Source organism: Branchiostoma floridae, chromosome 17 (assembly GCF_000003815.2).
Source record: "Branchiostoma floridae strain S238N-H82 chromosome 17, Bfl_VNyyK, whole genome shotgun sequence".
NCBI lineage: Eukaryota > Metazoa > Chordata > Leptocardii > Amphioxiformes > Branchiostomatidae > Branchiostoma > Branchiostoma floridae.
The window spans coordinates 7,445,979-7,468,369 of NC_049995.1; the positions used below are offsets into that span (position 1 = coordinate 7,445,979).

At 38.8% G+C, this 22,391-nt stretch overlaps 2 protein-coding genes across 4 annotated transcripts; one reads left to right on the forward strand and one right to left on the reverse strand.

Moving 5' to 3' along the window:
- Positions 1-1,942: 1,942 nt before the first annotated feature.
- On the reverse strand, positions 1,943-12,010 carry LOC118404090 (serine incorporator 1-like). Of its 2 annotated transcripts, none has more exons than XM_035803050.1 (12): positions 11,723-12,010; positions 10,233-10,397; positions 9,511-9,710; positions 9,007-9,086; positions 8,439-8,576; positions 7,819-7,895; positions 7,359-7,455; positions 6,867-6,953; positions 6,335-6,506; positions 5,807-5,892; positions 4,802-4,961; positions 1,943-3,269 (listed from the first exon to the last, which is right to left on the reverse strand). In XM_035803050.1, the coding sequence occupies exons 1-12, from the start codon at positions 11,768-11,770 to the stop codon at positions 3,128-3,130; spliced, it is 1,452 nt and encodes a 483-aa protein (XP_035658943.1). In that variant the 5' UTR covers positions 11,771-12,010; the 3' UTR covers positions 1,943-3,127. The 2 variants fall into 2 exon arrangements, with proteins under 2 accessions (XP_035658943.1, XP_035658942.1); XM_035803049.1 differs by having other exon boundaries at positions 5,798-5,892.
- Positions 12,011-13,561: 1,551 nt separating this feature from the next.
- On the forward strand, positions 13,562-22,104 carry LOC118405120 (phospholipase ABHD3-like). 2 transcript variants are annotated; one of them, XM_035804528.1, is made up of 10 exons: positions 13,562-13,739; positions 14,233-14,333; positions 14,487-14,558; positions 15,024-15,157; positions 15,581-15,687; positions 16,149-16,261; positions 17,720-17,893; positions 18,888-18,942; positions 19,672-19,837; positions 20,952-22,104. In XM_035804528.1, exons 1-10 carry the CDS (start codon positions 13,605-13,607, stop codon positions 21,167-21,169), a joined length of 1,275 nt encoding a protein of 424 aa, XP_035660421.1. In that variant the 5' UTR covers positions 13,562-13,604; the 3' UTR covers positions 21,170-22,104. The 2 variants fall into 2 exon arrangements, with proteins under 2 accessions (XP_035660421.1, XP_035660420.1); XM_035804527.1 differs by lacking the exon at positions 14,233-14,333 and having other exon boundaries at positions 13,564-13,739; positions 14,386-14,558.
- Positions 22,105-22,391: the final 287 nt, after the last annotated feature.

Genomic DNA, 22,391 nt, shown 5'->3' on the forward strand with positions numbered 1-22,391 from the left:
ATTTTAACGAGAGGAAAAAAACTAACATTATGATAAAGGGCTGGAAGAAAAACATTAGCTTGATTAACTGACTGTATACAAGACTCCCAAGATTTGTGTTGGTCTGTATAATGGTCTTATCTTAATACGGCAATGTGGAAAGAAACAAAATATGTCAGGTTTGTGCTTTTGCAATCCATTTGTACGAAAACCCGTCTCAGCATCTGTGCAAATGAATTCCCACTTAGGCAACAGAAGTACAATGTTTAGGCCACAGCAAGTAAATTTTATGGATGACATCCTCTGCAGACTGCAAAAATAGTGCAATAGGGCAAAAAACAAACAAGATGGCTACATTTTTTAAAATAGGCACCATAAAGTTGTGATGAATGTTGTAACAAGAATCAAAGGGACAATTAAAACATGGTATCAGAGTCAACAAGGCATTAAACATGTACTGGTGTGGTAAAAGTGACACTAGTGTGGTAGACTGGCATCACCAACAAAGTTGGTAACCACACTCATAGCTTGAATATTGATGTCACTTTAATTTTACAACTATCCAATAAGTTTCATTTCTACAACTACAGTCCTTGGTACCTCGCAAGTGTCACTTCTACAAGTACAATTATTAGGCTACAACACAATATATTTGCTCATTTATCGTCATGTTGACCATCCCTGCAGAAGAAAAAAAAATCTTGTTTTTTTTCTGAAATCAGGCGAAAATTAATGCTCGAGCTGATGTCATCCATAAAATTTACTTGCTGTGGCCATAAGGCAAAATACAATTTTGGTTCTTACTTCTGTATGTACAATACATCATGTTTTTGTTCTGAAAAAAAAAAAGTTGAAAATAACTGTCACATTTTCATTGTGATCTATCATCTTGATAGATGAGCCATAGGAAAAGTTATGTAAAATGAATGCTTTACTAGATAAGATATTTTGTGATGAGTTTTAAGTACTTCCAAATTGTCATATTTCTTGGTATGTTCAAAGAAGAAACAAGGCATTTACTATTGAATGTATTTAGTATGTTGGAAGAGAAAAAAAATACAAACCTCTTGCTACTCCTTCATCATTACTCAGGCTCGCTCAAGTGTGAGTGAGGTTCAAGCCCTGCTTGGGCATGGTTATTAGGGTTGCATTTATCCCTTCGGTTGGGTACATAAAGCCATCACCCCAGTACATAGGGGGAGCCTCAGACGTCAAATCTCTCATTAAAAAACAACAAACTTATGGAGAAGAGTATATGGTTTGCTTGGCTGGAAACAAGAACTGTAGTGAAGCTGTTTTGCACTACTACATGTACTTAGCATGAAAAACTATGACGCTTCACTTCAGTTGAGTACAACTGCTTTACCTACATGTAACAGTGTATGCAAAAGTTGGACCACATTGAAAACTTTGTTGTATTATGTATGTTTATAGTATAGAAATTGGGACCACTGCTATTTGTATATACTGTGCAGGTTGACAAACAAATGTAATATTAAAACCATTCCGTCTTGTTTTAGTTAATGTTGAACAAATAAAAGTGAACTAAACCTGAACAAGACGATAGGCTGGCTTGCAAAATTGTAGCTCCAAACTCTGACAAGTTTCATAGAGTTGTGAATACTTATATGAATTTTATTGTAATTAAACGTTTTTTTGAAATGGTTGACTTGTATTGTTTTGCTGTCTGTTGAATTATCTTTTAGAATCATACAGCAGCTTTTCCTTGACAACAAAACTCAATCTCCTTTTGGATATGACTTCTATGCAAGATGCTTGTTAGTCACAATCTTGAGATATTCTTTGACTTCCTCTAGGCCTTTCTTCTATTTTCAAATGGGACCTTCCACTTCTTAAGTCTCCAAGCAGTTTCCTTTCCTATATCTTTCAGATAGTAGAGGGTTTTTTTTTCTTCGTTGAGATCAATCTTGAAGACAAAAGACAAGAACACACATGCACAAGATGCGGTACAAGCACATGTAATACCCAATGTAAATACACGCCATGGTTCTAAAATATTACATGTTATTGCATGCTACGATTTTGTCTCCAATCATATGCATAGAACGAAACTCTTTCCACAAATCTGCACAATTGTATAGTTAGTTTACTTACACCAAGCATATCACATTACATACAGAGCACTGTTGAAGTTACATTGTATAATTCAATTGGTACTTGTGCATTTTTAAGGAAAAAAAAAAAACTTTTGTCCATCAATCACATTAACCCATTGTTCCATGTACAAACCATACACCAATATATACTCTTACAGTTGTCAAGTTTCAGTTCACACGGGTATATTTTCACTTCCAGGCCTAAACACTTATACCACATATCTGATATACACAAATAATATCAAACAGTAAAATGACCATCTCTTCCATACCTGTACTTTTAAGTATCTTCACATTTTCAAAAGCAGCAAAATCCTTTCCATGGCAAGATCTACAGTTAAGGTAACATTACAAAAAACATTCATTTTTACATCATGGTTTCTGATGTCATACTGTTAAGTATGCTTCTTATTGTTAGAACAACGGAGTCAGGATTTTTGTAGTTGCTGTTGATACCATTCCAACTGTTCTTAAGATCCTTTGATGTGTTGTATACTAGGAGCTAACATATATACAGTAAAAAATGCTAACGCACCTCAGCAAGATCTTTAGATATGACTTCTTGAGCATTAGTCTCTATAATACTAGTAACTTTAAAGATAACTTATAAAATCTTATTGTGTGTCCACTCCAAGTTGAGCAGCATGTTTAGTCTTATGTTGTTTGTCTAAGTTTTCATACAAGCAAAATCTGTTTACCTTATAATTGACCTGTAATGTATATCTTCATATAGTATGTAATGTTTGATGGCAGGACTTCTTGCTTGTTCTTCTGTTGAAATTCCAAATTAAGACACTCTTCATACACATTTAAATCCTTATCATTACAAGGATGTAATGTAGTGCTGTTAAGTTTGTCACATATTTGTGTGTCTAACAATTAAAATTGCCAGTAAATCTTGTCCAGCTACTAAAAAAGGCATCTTCTGATATCATACTTTTTATATAACTTGACTAATACCCAGTCTATGCAATAACGTTTGACATTGAGTGATTGGTGAAACATCCGTCGGTGTAGTGAGGTTATCGTGTTCAGTCGAAGTCACGGTCGGGCAGCACGATAGGCGCGACGAGCGTCCAGACGTACAGCAGGATACAGAGCCAGCTGGACACGATCTTCACCCACACAGCCGGCTGGTTGGGCTGCAGGTTGTTGAAGTTGGACCCGTCCGGGCTGGGGGAAAAAAAGAACAATCAGTTATCTTTATCATTACTGTGAATCTCAAAACTTTTGCAGTGCTTTTATAGTTTTTGCAGAGGCACTGTGAATTCACTTCACTGTAAAATTCAAGACTTTTGCAGTGATTTTATAGTTTTTGCAGAGGCACTGTGAATTCACTTCTGTAAAATTCAAGACTTTTGCAGTGGTTTTATAGTTTTTGCAGAGGCACTGTGAATTCACTTCTGTAAAATTCAAGACTTTTGCAGTGGTTTTATAGTTTTTGCAGAGGCACTGTAAATTCACTTCTGTAAAATTCAAGACTTTTGCAGTGGTTTTATAGTTTTTGCAGAGGCACTGTGAATTCACTTCTGTAAAATTCAAGACTTTTGCAGTGGTTTTATAGTTTTTGCAGAGGCACTGTGAATTCACTTCTGTAAAATTCAAGACTTTTGCAGTGGTTTTATAGTTTTTGCAGAGGCACTGTGAATTCACTTCTGTAAAATTCAAGACTTTTGCAGTGGTTTTGCTTTCATCATTACTGCAGTGCTCTGCAGTGAACTTTGCACTGCAAAATCCCCACAATACTAGTATACATTTCCAATGCACTACATGTACTACAAAATATTGTTTCAACCGCAAAATTTTAACACTGCATGAACTCCTATTTCCCCCTACTGCAAAAGTACATCAATCTACAGTCCCTTTTTTTGCCGAGTCACACTCATTCATTTTCAGTGGGTTCTTTTACATTGCACAGTAAAACCTTTGCAAGACCACAAAATAAAAACAGAAAAATGGGAAGAAAAAAAAAAGACCCTTATAATATTATATATATATATATATATATATATATATATATATATGAAGTAATTCCCCCTTACCTGTACCAGTTGGTGAGAGTCATCATGATGTACATGGAGGCCAGCATGAACATGAACATGAAGTAATTCCCCCTTACCTGTACCAGTTGGTGAGAGTCATCATGATGTATATGGAAGCCAGCATGAACATGAAGTGGAAGTAATTCCCCCTTACCTGTACCAGTTGGTGAGAGTCATCATGATGTACATGGAGGCCAGCATGAACATGAAGTAATTCCCCCTTACCTGTACCAGTTGGTGAGTGTCATCATGATGTACATGGAGACCAGCATGAACATGAAGTGGAAGTAATTCCCCCTTACCTGTACCAGTTGGTGAGAGTCATCATGATGTATATGGAAGCCAGCATGAACATGAAGTGGAAGTAATTCCCCCTTACCTGTACCAGTTGGTGAGTGTCATCATGATGTATATGGATGAACATGAAGTGGAAGTAATTCCCCCTTACCTGTACCAGTTGGTGAGTGTCATCATGATGTACATGGATGAACATGAAGTGGAAGTAATTCCCCCTTACCTGTACCAGTTGGTGAGTGTCATCATGATGTACATGGATGAACATGAAGTGGAAGTAATTCCCCCTTACCTGTACCAGTTGGTGAGTGTCATCATGATGTATATGGAAGCCAGCATGAACATGAAGTGGAAGTAATTCCCCCTTACCTGTACCAGTTGGTGAGTGTCATCATGATGTACATGGAGGCCAGCATGAACATGAAGTGGAAGAAAGAGTAGTTGTACTTCACACCATCCTTCTCGTTATCAATGGTAGGGGCGTCATCATCAAGGTCTTCAACAACAGACTTCTCCACATCGCTGGTACCTAGGAGGAAACAAAAGTCCAGGTTTACTACAAGATTTTTGTCCGAACAGGAGAGGAGTTCTTGTGTGTGCAGTCCTATTCCCTTGGTGAAACACTTCAAACCATTATAACTTGTGTCAAGGCTAACAGCATCATTCTAAATCAAAGTTGGATTAGAAAAGTAAGGTTAGGAATAGCAAATTAAGGGACTGAAAATAACAAATGCTACATGTAGGGGTTTAGTGACAGCAGACAAGATTGTCTTTTTCATTTAGTAATTTGTGTGTTATATATTTGTGCTGTTACAGGCATTTTATTTGCACCACATTGTGTCTTTTTTACTCTATGATGTGGTTGAGTAGATTTCAATTCAGAAAGTAGAGTATCAAAAAGAGTTTACAATAGAGCAAAGGGAATCTTGGATGCTGTTAGTTTTTTCTGTCAGTGCTGATTTGAAAACACATTGGAAGAGCTTGAAATAATTTGAATATTGCAAAAGCAAAAGCATTTGCATCTTTGAAAATAAGTTAATGGTTTCAGTGGCCTTGCAATTGAAAGTGAGGTCAAAAATGTTAAGATTGTTAAAGGCATATCCTTTATTGTGTTAAGCAATTTACCACAGCAAGTGTGTAAGAAACCTTTCACAAATGTGTTCTGCAGAGGGCCTTACTGGGAAGCATGAAACAACTTCAGACACCTAAAGACAAAATTCAACATTTTCAATCTGTCACAGAAACAGAATTGTTAATAAATACTAAGAAATAAATATAACAATATGTCTGTTAGAACCAAACATAGGGACACCATACCTATGAACCCAGTAAATCATAAAACCAAAGCAAAGCGAACATTATTACCATACTCACTTGGAGCCTGGCTGTTGGACAGCAGTGTGCTCTCGTTCGACGACATGGTGAGCTTGTTCACACTGCTGTTGGACGAGGTGCGGATGCTGGAAAACAAAACATGGCGACCTTTCGCGTTACAGGAAGTAAGACATTAATACAAGAACACACACCTATGCAAGATACAAAGTCAGTGGCAGAGTTCCATACCTCCAATCTCAGCAAATGTTAGGGTAAAAATTTTTTCTGCTATTTATTCTGACAGTACTCAACTGTATGTTGTAAGATTTTCTGCTGTTTATTCTGATAGTACTCAACTGTACCAAACATCTGCTTGGAAAATAATTACGCCCAGATGTACACAGCTGACTGACAAGTTGCTGAAACACTGGAAGCTGAAAAACTGTAGCCTGATCAAATCTTGCTTATAGCAGCTGCCTAACATCCGCTGGCCTCTTCTGGGAGGGGCCAGTTACAGCCCTGGACAGCAGAGTTTGTGTTATACTGTTGGTTTTGCCAACATTAGTTGACAAACACATTTTCACCCACCTGGCATACATGACACAGATGAAGAACACAGCCAGTCCCACAATGCCCTGAGCGTCCATGCCCAGGAAGACGCTGGTTGGTGCGACGGGCGCGATGGTGGAACTGGGCTGCGTGCCGTTCTGGATCGGAGTCAGGCCCGCGATCTGCAGCAGACTGGGGTTACATTTGCTGCCTGTGGGGAGACAAAGGCAATGAAGGGGAAGGTTTACACACTATACACACACTATATAGCTAAATACACTTAATGATTAGATTCAACTAGACTAAAAAATGTCTATTTCTTGTAGTTAGTTCTATACAAGGTTTGAAGTTACATGGAACATTTAGGCGTGAGTTGTAAAATCTGTTGACAACTTGTAATTTTGCTGGAAAAAATATTTCAAGCTAGCTAACAGTTATTAAGTCACAATAAGTGATGCTAATGTTTGCAGACATTTGCAGTAAGAAATTTTCCAAACTTAAAGTTAAATTGAAATTTAACTGTAAGAAAGAAAATTTCAAGCCCTGAGGATGTATGTATTTTAAAACTTACTTGTCTCGTTCGTCATGGCAGACCAGGTGATGTACATGGTGTACAGGGTGATGACTGAAGCCTGGAGCAGACCGGAACGTGGCTGGGCTGAAATGGTACAAAAACAGCACATTACATCTTACTCATTACCCTAAAAGATTAATAAATAAATAGGGTTTGATTTGCATGAGATCTGATCAGTCTACTCCCATAGGTAGCCCTAGTGCTCATAGGATAATAGCAATCATAGAACTTAGAAGAAAGGATATCATTGTAAAGAGCAGTGAAAATACACTTTCAATGATATAATATAAAATTCATAACAGAGATATGATCCAAACTTGAAATTTGAGTATGAAGCCTTACATGTAGTTCTAATAGTGAAAAAACACAATACTACTTTAAACCTAGCACATGTCAACAGTTACAGCAATTGGCCATTATACAGGCACTGTATTGACATAGAAAGTTCTAAGGTAAGGAGAGAATAAGAACGTAAGATTGGGAACTCACCTTCCTGGACCTTAGGTAGGATGGCGATGACAGAAGCGATGACACACAGAATCAGGTTGAAACTGATGAAGAACTTGTTGGTGGCACAACCATCGGGCTGGTGGAACAAACAAATTTACATTTGTAAACAAACACAGGATACACAATCTTCACATACACAGGGTAACAACACTCTTGCCAAAAACTGTGGTGGGTTCTTTAGACGTACAGGTGGTTTGTTACATTTAAGACATTCTTTTACAAATTGGAAACAAACAGAAAAGAAGTCAAGATTCTAATAGTCCTATGGTTTTGATACTGCACTGTTTATCGAAAGGAAAAACTACAAGGACCCCCTAACTAAACAAAACATTTAAAGGAATGCAAGTAAAAAACCATCTACTACATTTTGAATTATACATGTGTATCATAATTATGAGCATGTAAGTTTGAAATCAAAACAGTGAAAATGTAAACTCACCACAGTGTAGTAAATGAAGAAGACCACGACTCCAGCAATGGCCAGACCATAGAACAGGAATGTGCAGGCCAGCAGGGCTACAGAAATGGATGAAAGATATCAATCAGAAAGTTTCACAAATTTTCATGGCGTACAACTGTATAAGTTATAAGACAGTACTATATATGCTTACTATGTGTATACTGTACATTCATGTCTTTTTGTGGGGACTTTGTAATAACAGGAGATTGAAGATTTTTTTAGTGTTTTAAGTTCACATTTGAAAGTTAACAATTCTGTAGTACAGTAGCAATACATTGGAAACACATGTAATGTGACATATTCCTTGTGTCATAATTCTTAATGAAGAGGTGACCACAAAAATTGCTTGGAGATTTATATTATATCGTCAATTGTATAAATCACAGAATAATGACAATGAATTACAAGTCACAAGGACAATGATCCTTGTTGGATATCCATGCCCAACATGGGCTAAATGCACTCAGGTAGATAACGTAAAGTAGAAGTGTAGAAAGAAATGTTATATCCTGTCTTAAACTATTCTTCCCTCTTCTTGAAATAAATCTACGAAGTTAGATAACAATGCTGACATATCGGGATGTGACATATCAACTCACCAAAGTACCAGAACTTGGAGTTGCCTTCTTCCATCTTCTCCACCCAGGACTCGTTCCAGGAGTGAGCAAAGTCCACCAGGAGAACCAGTTGGATGAGGATGAACAGGAATGCACCAATCATGCCAATGTACATCCAGGCTGGGGGAGAGAAAGTTAAAAACTTTAGAAGATTTTCTACAACTTTGTACCATCTGTAACCCGTGTATCATACTACATTGCACCACTCTCTCACATCGCACCACTGTTGTAATATAGTTTTTACTTAACCATAACCAGTAGTTTTGTGCATTCTTGATCATTGGTCAGTATAGATCACAGTATTATGAGTCATGCCTACCATAACAACATTGGACCTGGGCCAAACCAGACTTCCAATTATCCAAGTATCCTACTACACCGTTTTCACCTTATATCCTTCCACTCAGACACATGCCAAAATAAAAAGATCCATAATTGTTTAAGCATTGTTGTTTAAAGAAATGGTTAAAAAATATTGTGCGCAAATATGAACGGTTGTATTTTAACATAAATTGCTCATCTTTAAACTAATAAACCTAAAAAGATGTACCTGATCCAAAAGCACCCCTGGGGATGAAGAAAGCTCCAACACAGATGCCGATCACTGCCAGGAACTTGAAGAACCAGAATCTGAAAAGGAACAATTTACTTCCAGTTACAACCTTTAAAAACTTGTGCTAAAACAGGAAGGCTTCTACAGTACTTACAATTCATAAAAAGTAGCATGTACCTTTTTTATGGGTAAAATTTCTACAAAAAAAGAAAAAGTCTTTTCAACACATTTGGAATTACGATTGAATGTCATAGTCAACTGATCAAAAAGAAATACGGATACAATATATATTATAATACAAGAATAAAACAATTCATAGGCATGTTTAAATAGCTTCAGACTCAATCAAGTAGAGAAGACCTAAGGATACAGTTGAATGAATAGTTGGAATGAAAAAAAAAGGCATTTTCTACATGTATTTTGGTTCAAAACATAAAAAAACAAGGCCTTTTCCGGTCATATTCTCATAATGAAATTTTGGGTAAGAACTGTCCATCTCACCCATTCTGAATGCCGGCGCGGGGGTCCTTACTACTCTTCACACTGATCATGAGGAGGCTCATCAGGAAGAAGAAGCCGGCCAGGCCGAAGCAGACACGGTAAACCGCGAGGTATCCCGTCACACTGCGTACAATGGTGTCACAATCCACCAGCCTATCATGGATTATGGTGGGGTCACAGATTTGTGGGGTCTTCAGAAACTGAAAGGAAATGCAGGTTATTTAATCATGGGAAAGAAAAATAGTGATATAGAAATATAGTAATATCAATATAAACTTGTTATGTTGACTATTTTACAGAGTAACATAAATAACCTTATTCAATTGATGACCATGCACCTATTGAATTGGCCTTCCCTTTGCAAAAAAAATTCCATCCTGCCTGCCAACAGAACAGTTGATGTCAAGTAAAAAACCATGATTCAACAAAATCCATATACACACGTTACAAAACTTACACATACATCACGGTAGAGATTAAGAATTATGAATCACACTAAAAGGAACCATGGATTGCTATTTTTTCTTTCATACTTTATCAATTTTGTAGCTAATAACAATCCATACACACCTACATCATAGGCCATTGATGTATAAACCCCAGTACTAGTACTTGGACCAGTGCAAGTTAGGTGCACACCAGAAATACCTGCACAGCTCCAACCTGCATATGCAGGTGGTATTTCAAACCCTGCTACCATAACACTTCTGATTTTCTCTTACATCTTTGAGTCCGTCCTGCACAGCAGGTGCCAGCATGAGGCAGGCCACCAGCATGCCCAGCAGCAGGAAAAGGGCGTAGGCGATCCGTGTCACCACCGAGTTCTTACTCTTCCCACAGGCTGAACAGCACAGGCTGCATGCTGCACTGGTACAGCAACATGCCAGCTGGAAGGGAACAGCAAACATTAATCACACTTTCAAAATTCTATTCTAGAGAGATACATTCTTACTATGTTAATTTGTAGTTACTATGTATTTACATACTTTGTTGGTAGATTGGCATAAAGTGAGTAGGAAGATCAGACCATAAAACATCAGCCTTGCCTGAGAGGCAGGATGTACAGTTCAGAGTTGGTAGGACTGGTACTGTAATTGATTCACTTTGTCTTCTCAGTACCAAATTTTCACGGTCAGAGAAAATTTAACTTGTTCTCGGGACTAAATGTTCACTGTCGCGGCAAGTGCACATCAAAAAGTCTGTGAATTATTTGTTATCAGTAAAGATAAGTTCACGTTACAGTCGTCACCCTGAAAACCGTGAACATAAACAGTACATTGAAAATATCAGGAATCATGTGTAGTAATTTATCAGCCACTACGGACAGTCCATGGAAGAGGCTACTGAATCTAGGGATGGTCTATCTGTCTCTGTTTTTTGCATAGTATGTAATTTATACTCAATTGTATGTAAAACCCGGGCGTTAGTAATTTATACATTTTCAATATGCGGGGGACGTTCACTGTGGAGAGACACAGGAAGTGATCAACCATGTAATATTCATGCCAAATTTTGGCTAGACAATGGATATCGTCTATAGGGATCAACCATGTAATGTTCATGCCAAATTTTGACTGGACAATGGATATAGTTATAATGACTTAGGGCAATGTGCCCTGTAACTTTTGTCTGCAACAATACACAGTGAGTTACACAAAACTGAATATTGAGACAAGCAAAACGTTGACACAAGTCGATACATCAGAACTGTACATTTATACACCCCCAATTCAATTTACAGAATCCCTTAGAATCAATAGCACAAACGTTTAAATTCACTCAAACTAATTATGGCACAGGGCAATTTTGTGATTACAAGTCACAGGACTGGTGAATAATTTGTTTTGGCATGGTCGAATGATTTCTCACAAATTGTGAAAAGTCACTTCAAAACACTACCCTCTTGCAGATCACAAATATATAAAAATCTAGAAAATCTAATAAGAATAATCGTTGAGTAATAGAAATATGAATTTGTTTGTCACTTCCTTCTAAATCAGTATGCAGATATGCTTGTTTACATCACGTAAATATTATGTCTGCCAGTTGCGTCATGAAAATACCTCAGAAAAAGCCGATTTTCACATTCTGGTGGCCTTGTCAAACCTTAGATCTCCTCAAAATATATCTATAATATATAATCTAACATGGAAATGTTACTTATGAGCGTCTAAATATCGTAGTTTGAGAGAAAATGTAGTTTAAAACCTACCGAAGCTGCACAGCTGCCTAAACCAAGAGTTCCCAAGATGGCGCCCATCCTTTCCAAATCCCGAACCTTCTTGTCGGTTTTCACCTAATGAAACCTTGATAACTCCCTAAAACTCGATCCTATCCCTCAAACTTATTCCTTTAGTGTCTCTTCTATGGGGAAAACTCGGAATGTTCGACGGGAATCGTCCAAAAGTGGGAAAAATTCGCCGAAATAAGACGGAAACACCTGCGCTACGGTCACACAAAACACTGAATAAAATCCTCCAATGACGTCATGGTCTGGTGCCGCAGTACCAGTCACGTGATTATTACGGATCAGAAGCGACACCTTGCGGACAAAATTATTATTACCATTATCAAAGTCGGAAAGATTTTGATTTCTGATCCGTGATAGGTCAATTTGATAATGTCTTAATCTTTCTCATTGGTAGAAAGCATACAGATATCGGCCAATGATAGCCTATGAATCTAACACGTACGGTACATTTTACACCGTCTATCAAATTTATCTGTCTACCATTGGTTACATTTGTCCAATCATATTAGCGATAGAATTCGCGTTAGCCAATCAACTTCAAGTTTTCTCTCCGTGTCAACGACAGACCTGCATTTTGCTTTTTGGTCACTAGGGGTCGCTGTGAGACCGTGAGCTAGCCAACGGAAAGGTTCCGGTTCGGAATTTCAAGTGACCAGATGACCAAATAGTCCCTAAGAATAAGACGCAAATCAGAGGTTGTCTCCATAGTTTTGGCTCTAGATTTTTCGGCTATCGCTTTAGAAGTGTATAATCTTTTATACTTCTCCAAATGCTTGTTGTTCGTAGCGTTTTATGGTGTCGGAGATTTGATCGTGCGGCGAACACTTCCTGGTATTAGTGCGCGCGATAGCGGTAAAGCGTTTCGTCACCTGATTACCCAGATCGTGCGTTCTATGTGCGTTTTGGGTGTTTTAGCGCCATCGGAGCTCGCGGAAAACGTATCGGATAACTTTTTTTCCTTTTTACTCAGTATACAGAAGAAGTCTTGACCTTCATTGCCATATCAGTCATTATCCCAGGAAAACTCATTTTTTCCGTGTAGCGGCCTGTAAAAAATGGCCCCAAATTAGCAATTTTTGGATGAAAAGCTTATATTTTTGATGTTTTTTACCAAAACTAACATTTCTACAGAAAATGTCAAATGAGTCTGTCGGTCAGCGACAACACACACTTTTCTATCGGAAACATTGAATTATCCGAAAAACGATGTTTTGAGAAGCGCTAGTGCTTTTCACAGAGACAGTCGAATCGGCCCCAAATCCTTAAAAAAACTCCGAACCGGAACCGGAAAGCATGGAACCAAATCCGGAAAACTTGGCATGAAAAAGGCTTCTATGAGACATTTTGTGGTTATAACTTTCCTGAATTTTGTTGTTTAAGTACATTTGGTTACTAACGTGAGTGGCATCCGTTCTTTTCGTTAAATCATTGTCTGCATATCGCAAATATAACCTGTCCTTGGTGCTGAACACCCATCCCTCTCCCCGCACAGTATATCCGCATGGAGCCTTTTCCGAGTCCTCAACTGTATATCAATTAGTGCAGCATGCATAAAACAACCATTGGGTTCTAAATTCAAGAGAAAATGTCATGATGATTCAGTACTCGTAGACAATTTTCGGTTAGGGGAAAAATAAAACAAAATCCCTGCATAAGATGAAAATCAGTATGCGTCAGCTGATGTCATCCAAAGAATTAAATTGCTGTGGCCTTACTATCATAATAACAATATTTCAATTTTACTAGTAGATGATAGTTTATTAGAAACGACGGTCAAAAAGGCTTTTTTTTCATTATGACAAAATCAGATTGTTGAAAGGTCATAGGTCACTCCAGCTCCAAGATGGCTGACGAATTTCTTGCAGATTCTCAGCTGAGGAGTTGGGTGTCAATTCAGTGGGAAAACTGGCCGTCTTTCCCGCTTGTAGTCGGCGTAGCCCTCACGGTAGCAACCTACTATGTCAAGTGTGTCGCTAAGGTAAGTTTTATGAAGATTTGACATTTAGACCGAGAAAAAAATGGGCTTGCCAAATCGGTCATCCAGAAAACTTGTAATCTTGAAACAGTGACTGATGTAAGATTAGACAGATTCTCAGTGTTTTACACCCCGTTTTGCAACATTTCCGTGAAATACTCTTTTCTACGAGCAGAGGAGTCGTGTGAAAAATGAGAATACTTAAACAAGAGCACCAACTGTTGCAATGATAATGATACTAGAACACACTATTGAGCATCGAGATGAGACAAATATTTAACGTTATATTAACTTATAACGGTAGTTTACTTGCACAGTGTTATGCCTTGTGGGTCAAAATTGAAGGCCCCTGAGACATAAACAAAACACATCTGGACGTGCATGGTTTACAAGAACTGTTTACAAGTTAGGGGCCGGCCCTTAATAACATTTGTCACAGTGCGTGCACAGTTCAATTTTTGAACCAGCTAGTTATATTTTGATTTGTACATGACAGAAACCGGTGCTGATAACAGGTAGTAAGAGTTGTGCAGACTTCCTCCAGCACCACTGTCCTGTCCTGGTACAGGAGTACTACCCTACTGTCTGGTGCTTCACATCGCGGGCACACACCATCCTGTGTTCAGTATTGTATTTGTTCCCATTACAGAAACCGGTGCTGATAACAGGCAGTAAGAGTTGTGCAGACTTCCTCCAGCACCACTGTCCTGTCCTGGTACAGGAGTACTACCCTACTGTCTGGTGCTTCACATCGCGGGCACACACCCTCATTTGTGGCATCGTCCGTGACCTGGCTGATGGCAAGCCGCCCTCCTACCAACAGTACGTACATGTACAAAAGCACCCCTCTTTAAATTAATGAAGTAGTATGGCCTGTATCAGATCTACCGATCACGTGTGTCCAATGATGGGGAGAAAATTTGCCTGATTCCCAGCTTGTGTTTTTAATATATTTTCTGTCTGTGTTTTTGCAGTGAGGATATCCTTCAAGCAAAGGTTTGGCTCTGGCTGTTTTAGACGTGATGTTAGGCCAGATAAAAATGCCTAAAATCACTTCTAAAACAGCTGGAACTGAACCTCTGCTTTGAGAGTAGTTAGAAAACAGCTCAAAATAGAAAGCACAATAAAAACGCCTAAAACCGCATCAAGAACAGCCAGAGCCAAACATCTGCTTGGAGAGCAAAGTTATGACACATTCAGTATAGATTTAGTGACAGGAAGTGATCAATGAACACATTTAACAGTTTAATATCTTACTCCAAATCTTATCTTCATTTTGATTTACAGAGATATTCTCCACACTCCTGATGGAGGGGAGATCCATCTGGACTGGCTGGATCACCATGGTAACCATCACCATGGTAACCATCACCATGACAACAAGACCCGCCCAACTGTTCTCATCATGCCTGGGCTGACAGGTAAGATTGTTGTGTAGGAGGGTGCCATTTCAAAAAAAGGAGGAATAGCTATTTTCCTTTGTAAAAGTTTCATAAAGACATTATTTTAAATACTTGTGATGTGACTTTATTAGTTATGTTTTGCTGGTGTGTTCTCTTTTTTTCTTCCTCCAAGCAGAAAAGGTTAATGGAAAAGGCTGGGCTGTACACCAGGCCTGGCTACCAGAGCTTTACCTGGACTGGCTATCATGTCAGGCTACTCAGATACCCCATTCATAGTCCCAATTCTTTTTTTTCACTCGTACACACTGCTTTGGAGTGAGCCTAATGGTATAGTATTGTATGCAAGTAGCTTGACACAAGGCTAAAGAGAAAACATTCTACATTTTTGCACAAAAATGTTTCTTTTCTGGCTGAAAAATTAGTTATATTTTTTTTCTGCAGGTCACAGTGGCTCAGCGTACGTGGCCAGACTAGCGAGGGGCGCTCACAAACAGGGCTACCGGGGTGTCGTGTTTAACAACAGGGGAACCAACGGTGTGGAACTCAAGGTACATCTATACTAGGCTACAACAATCACCAGGCAATAGAGAGCAATAGTTACCAGTGTTTAGAGCGCCAATTATGCACTTTTAGCATATAACCTTACCCTAGCCCCAACTCTAAGTTCAACCTGAGACTTTTATGACGTGGTCAACATCTGTAGCCAGCAACTTGTTTAACAATACATCAATGAAGGTTAGTTTGTCTTACCTTGTTTCCTATTAGACATCCAAAATTGTCTTCAGCTCTTTTGCATTCATAGTAAGGGTATAAAAGACCAGTTTCTCCCAAATCACTTCAGAGTCACTGACGAAAGAGATGGATGCCATCTGAAACGTCTGACCCTTTCCATGATCATTTCCGGGTGCTTGAGTAATTGCTTTTTGGAGTAACAATGTTGCATACGTTCATTGTTTTATCTGTGACTCTTTTACATCACATTAAATTTAGTAACTTTTCTCATTTTCAGAGTGCGAGGTCTTACTGTGCAGCAAACACAGATGACCTTCACCTTGTGGTCAGCCATGTCAAGACTCTGTACCCGGACGTGCCACTCATGGCCGTGGGGGTGTCCCTCGGAGGGTAAGGCTCACTTTTTTATCACATACTGATACTGAATAACAGGAGAGAAGATTGTAATATAATGTCATAAATTACAATGAATAAACAAACAAACAACCCAGGGCTCTAGCCAGCTCGAAATTTTTTTCCATCAGCCAATTCCCATTGTCGCGAAAACACTATTCCTGGTGTTCGAGAGACTGAGCTGAGACCTTGAAAAACGGGTTTTAATGAGATTATCGTATGCGAAAGGGCACCGACGCACATTGTCAACAATCATAACAATAGCAAAACAAACAGTGTGTGGCTTTTACGGCCGTGGACGGCGTCCCCAAGCTGCCTGTAGCTTCCACCAAGGAGCTTTTATATAATTTTTTGCCGTCAAGGTTGACGGATTGGTTTTTGAATTTTTCCGTCACACGCAGCAAATTTCCGTCAATTGACGGAAAGACGGACGCTGGCTAGAGCCCTGAAACAACCTATCAATCAATCAAAGTTTATTGTTGAACAAATGTACAATGTACGGCAAACAAATAGATAGATTCTAAATGATAGGATAGAAATTTGATATCATACTAGTAAATTACAATCAATCAGTCAACCAACCAATCAATAAATTAATCAATTAATCAGATTTTATTGCAAAATAAGTGTACAGTATATGGCAAAAAACAAATAGATACTGAATGACAGGCAACAAAACCATAATGTCATTGATTGCAATTAATTAATCAACCAATCAATCAGTCTAAAACATCTCTATGCTAATCTGTGTGGCAAGTTGTATGTGCAGGAAAAGTTTGTAACAACAAGTACATACTCAAAATGTTGTAGATACAGAAAAACAAAAAAGATATTTATTGCTTAATATGCACAACTAGCCTACCATGAATATTGTTTAACGTTTTCCATGCTGTATAAACATGTTACCGATAGACAATTAGTAGCCAAACATATACTTTAGTGTGCAAAGGGTTTAACTGCTATGTAGTATTGCATGTAAGAAAGTAGCAATTGTTTTGATTTCCATGATGTAGACTAGGGCTGGGTACCGGTACAAAAAATTCAGGTCCAGGTCCGGTTCAGGTCCAGGTCCTGAACCTGGACCTGATGCAGTATGACTCATATCAATGGTCCATTTCGCCATTCCACCAAAGAAATCTGTTTGGTGGAGTATTAGACTTACACTGGCGTTTTAAAATCCTACAATGTTAACTGTACTTGTACGATTGGCTGTAAAACTTGGTAGAAATTACTATAAACTCTACTCTACTTCACTCTTGTTATTTTCTTCCACCTGCAAGCGCCAAAACGTGTGAATGCCTGATAAGACAATCTGTTAATTTTCTAATCGGTCCAACATCCAGTCCACCTAATATTTTCAGGTCCGTTTTTTCAATAAGAAAAAACGGTTTTGTACCGGTACGCTGTACCGATACCCAGCCCTAATGTAGACAATGTCTTTTCTTTGCTATGCAGGATCATCCTGTTCAACTACGTGGCTAAGTTGGGTAAAGACTGCGGACTGGTGGCGGCCATGGTGGTTTCCGTGTCCTGGAACGTGTTTGAGGGAACGCGGTCGCTGGAAGAGACGGTCAACAAGCTGCTGTTCAACAGATACCTAGTCAAGGGGCTAACCACCAATCTGCGCAGGTGAATAGTGGGCTACTTTTTATTATGTCATACCTGTGACGCGAAAACGTTCGATACGGGTGTTCCGGACCGGCTGATAACTTTCCGTACGGCCCGGGCTTATCACACGGGCTCCATTCGAATAAATCGAACTGTTTCGAGCAGGCCGAGTACGGCGCCATCGAAAGTTCGAATACCTGATTTGGACGTTGGAACATTACTGTTGCAACGCTTTTTTTTCGAGGGCAACAAATTTGTTCAACTTCTGGCGCATTTCGCATCAAAACAGTGGTTTTCTCAGGTGGGTATGACATAAATAAAATACAACACTGTGTATTCCGCATCACCCTCGGTCTCAGCCCTTCCGCGGGTCGGATCACCCTCCGGCCTTCGGCCGTCGGGCGATCCGACCCGCGGTCAGGCTGATACCTTGGGCGATACGGAATACACCGTATTGTATTCTATATGTATCTTGAACCTATTTATGATTATGGTAGGGGATACGTTAGTGATAATAAGTTCCTAAAACAACAAGAGTTCATGAAATGTTCTGATTATGCATGTGACTTCCACATCTGCATAATCTATGCTTTGTTACATACACCTTTAACAAACTTACACAGGTCACAATGTTGACAGTTGACTGTTCAATCATTTACCATTTATAAGAATTTTGGCACTTTTGCATCAATTATCCTCTCTATCCCTCCCCCTGTCATAACTGCACATTTCATACTAGGGGGCCAAAAAACAACCTTGACCATTGTCTTCACAGTCTCTATCCACTTATGAAATATCATTACAATCCATCCAAAGGATCTAGAGTTATGTTGACCACTAATATCCAGAAACACAAACGCACAGACAGACACACATACACACAGGCAAACACGCACGCACACAGAGACACACACACACAGACAAACCCAAAACAATATCTCCATTTTTCATGGAGATAATTACACAGTGATTAATACTAACACACTGCTAACCATAGACTAAATGTTGTCCCCAGGAATCGTGTAGTCTTTGACCGGCATGCCAGTGTTGATGTTGACCATGCTCTACAGGTTAGTCAATATTAACTGTAATTCTTGATTTTATAGCGATAACTTAATTTTAGCGTTTTTAGCGCCCACTAGTCGAGCGCTAAATTTCCATTGTAGCAACTTTTTCATTACGCGAATTCAGCCCCGGCATCCCCCTCCCTCTAATGTCGCGGCACCGATTTCTGGTTTTGTTATATACGGTCACGATCTAACTCTTATCCTTTACAAAAACGTGCACACATTACACTAGTAATTCACACAGGAACAAGAAGTTCGTCGTTCTTCAAGAAATAAAACATATATTAAAATGGAAAGTTTGTCGTCATTTCTTTTACCAAATGCAGTGAAAACATAAAGTATAACAATCACCAGCATTTAGTTGAAATCTAGTATGAAAACAACATCACTCTTTTGGGTCATTTTTCTACATTATAGATTGAATCTACCTTATTACACTGAGTATGAATGTGACTTTGTTGTCCCTTGGGAATGTCTTCAAATATGCACATTTATTCTAATCTAGCATTATTTTTCTTTTGATCCAAGAACAAATGAATTGATAATGATTGAACTATAACTTTTTCTCTATTATGGACAATCACTAGCCATAATAATATGTTATTATTAGACCATGTATCCAATTGTAAAATTGGTTAAATAGTATATAATGTTATACGTTTAAGTGCTTCCTATATAAAAAATCATATCATGATATTTACATGTATGTTAAAAATGATGTTTTTCAACTAGGCTTCCACCATTGGAGAATTTGACGAGCGTTTCACGAGGAAAGTGTTTGGTTACGAGTCCCTGCAGCACTACTATACGGAGGCCAGCCCACATCGCAAGGTTCCCCACATCCAGACCCCCATACTGTGTCTTAACGCAGCAGACGACATCTTCTCTCCATTAGATTGTAAGTAAACAAGAAAGCTTCTGAAAAAAGCTGGCCCGTGCGTATTTTGGAAAAAGCCTGGATGTTAAACAAAATCACACGAAAAAAGAGTTTTTAAAGATCGAATTACTGAATTGGTCTTCCTTCTATTAAAAAAATACTACATGAGATTTGTCTAACAAAGAAAAAAAAATTTAGCAAGTGGGGTTCGAACCCTCGATCTACGGCTGGAGAAGCAAACTGCTCCAATAGGTACCGTGCTGTAGACCGCTCGGCCACGCTGGCTCGATTACGCAATAGGGCGTATAGAAGGGCTATTAGAAGGGGGAGGTTAAATTGACCGATCCATGCATCCATGCATGCATCCATGCAAACCAAACGAAGGGTTGAAAGAACCGCTTCTCCCGTCTCATAGCCGGAGCTACGCACCGGCAAAAAGGGTTCTAGCCAGCTTCCATTCTTTGACGTAATTTTGCTGCTGGGGATGGACATAAATTTTGTTCATTCCATCCTCTCTAATGGACAAAAATCAGCATGCATTGAACCAAGCAGAGTCAACAAGCAAAATATGCCCTTCAAAATGCAGGAAATATCATTTCTGAGGGTCTTAAGATTTTTAATTCTCCATGGGGAAGATGCTCTCAGACTCCCCCAGGATCATTGTGCCTTCAGTGCTCAACCGGATTTCCTAATTCAAAATCCAGGGGACGGAAAAAAATTCAGGCTGACTATAACACTATAGATCTGTAGTTACCAGCAGAAGTGACATATGCTTTGCAAATTTGTTCTTTTGAAGAATGAAATGTAGTATCCACAGTGAAATGTTGGACCATTTTAGAAACCGATGTACTTGTCTGTTGTAAATCAAGAACAATTACAGTATGAATAGATAACCGGACATGGCACCTTTTGCAAAGTGCCTTTCCCATTAAGGCACAACATTTAAGCGCTTGGGATTCAAACCTACAATTCTGAGTCAAATACCCTTACCAGTAGGCCATCTGTGCCAATACAGTAGCATTATAAAACTGCCTTGAGATTGTGACTAAAGTCAGGATTGTGACTAAAACTTTGTTTGTTTGTGTTGACAGTGTGTTTTCCGTTCGTCTCATCTTGCCCCCTCTCTCTGTTTCAGCCATTCCTGTAGAGGAGGTTGAGAAAAACCCCAACATTGCGCTGGTTATGACATCGCACGGGGGCCACATCGGCTTCGGTGATTGGCTGTTCCCTTCCCGCGAGAGTTTCATGGATAAACTGTACCAGCAATACGTGGATGCTGTCTTCAAGTACGGACAGGAGCTGGGCAATGAAGAAGAAGAAAAACGGGTAGATGAAATGAAAGTGCGAGAGTAACATTCCTACTGCCTTCTATGCCGTCATTTCTTCACTAGGCCACATCAAATTGCATTTGCTACTAAATTAAATCTCATAATGCCAAATTGAAAAGTTAACAAAATTAGTTCACAGGAAAGCTTAGTTTAAGAAGAATGTTTTTACCTTGATTAACACAGTTAAAAGGAGTGAATACAGATGCATTCATGTTTTTCTTCCAGTCCTTTGTTTTCATGGAGGTATTGTGATCAGTTTGCTTGTTTGTGTGTTCTGTTGTGTGTCTGCAGTTCCTCCATTGGAATTTTGATGCTAAGCACATCAGGGACACTAACAGGAAGTTAGGTCATAGGTCCCAGAAAGGTAACAGGAAATAGAGTTGGCCGGAGTCAGAGTTTTACCCACTGATTGTCGCAGGTAGTAAAGTTGGCCAGGGTCCAGAATAAGGGTGAGAAAGTGCTTGTCTTTTCCCATGGATTACGTAGCAAGCAAATTACCAAAAAACTTTCATGGAGGTATGAGGTTTCTGAACTCTTGTTTTCGTGTTGACTCTTTCATAAGAAAAGTCAAAGAACCAAGGAAAGGTGTAGCATAGAAATCAAGTTTTCATCAGGGGACAAATCAAAGAGTTTGGGGTATGACCAAGTAACAAAATGAGCACAAAGCCTAATTAGTTTGATGCACCTAGTGCCACCTACCCATGTATAATGTTGTCTATCCCTAAAGCAGGTATCTCACTGGATTGTGGCAGTTTTACAATTCAGTGCCAGCTTTCCCTTGCAGTCAGGTGGTTAATGCAGTTTGCCATAATACAGTGAGATGCCTGCTAAAGTTGTATATGTTCCCTCCAAATGTTATTTGAAAGACTGATGTCAGTGAATGAAATTAAGAGAGGTGTATATAAATAATTGAATAAGAAGCCAGTAAATGAAATTAATTGCTAAAGAAACATAATAACCCAAAAAAAACTGAATGAATGAAGTTAAGAAAAGTGTTGTTGAAGGGAGGTTAACACAGTTTTTGTTTCAATCTTCTTTATGTGAATAGCTAAGCTATATTAAGAAGTTCTCTAAGCCATGTTTAAGAAATGTTGCATCAGCCAAATATATGGCTCTAACATTAACATTTGCTATCGTTTGTTGCAAAAAAAAGTCTATGTTATCACAACTCTGTTCAAATAGTGCAATATCACATAATTTACAAGGCACAATGTACTACTTAGCAGTTTTTTTTATGTAATTGTATT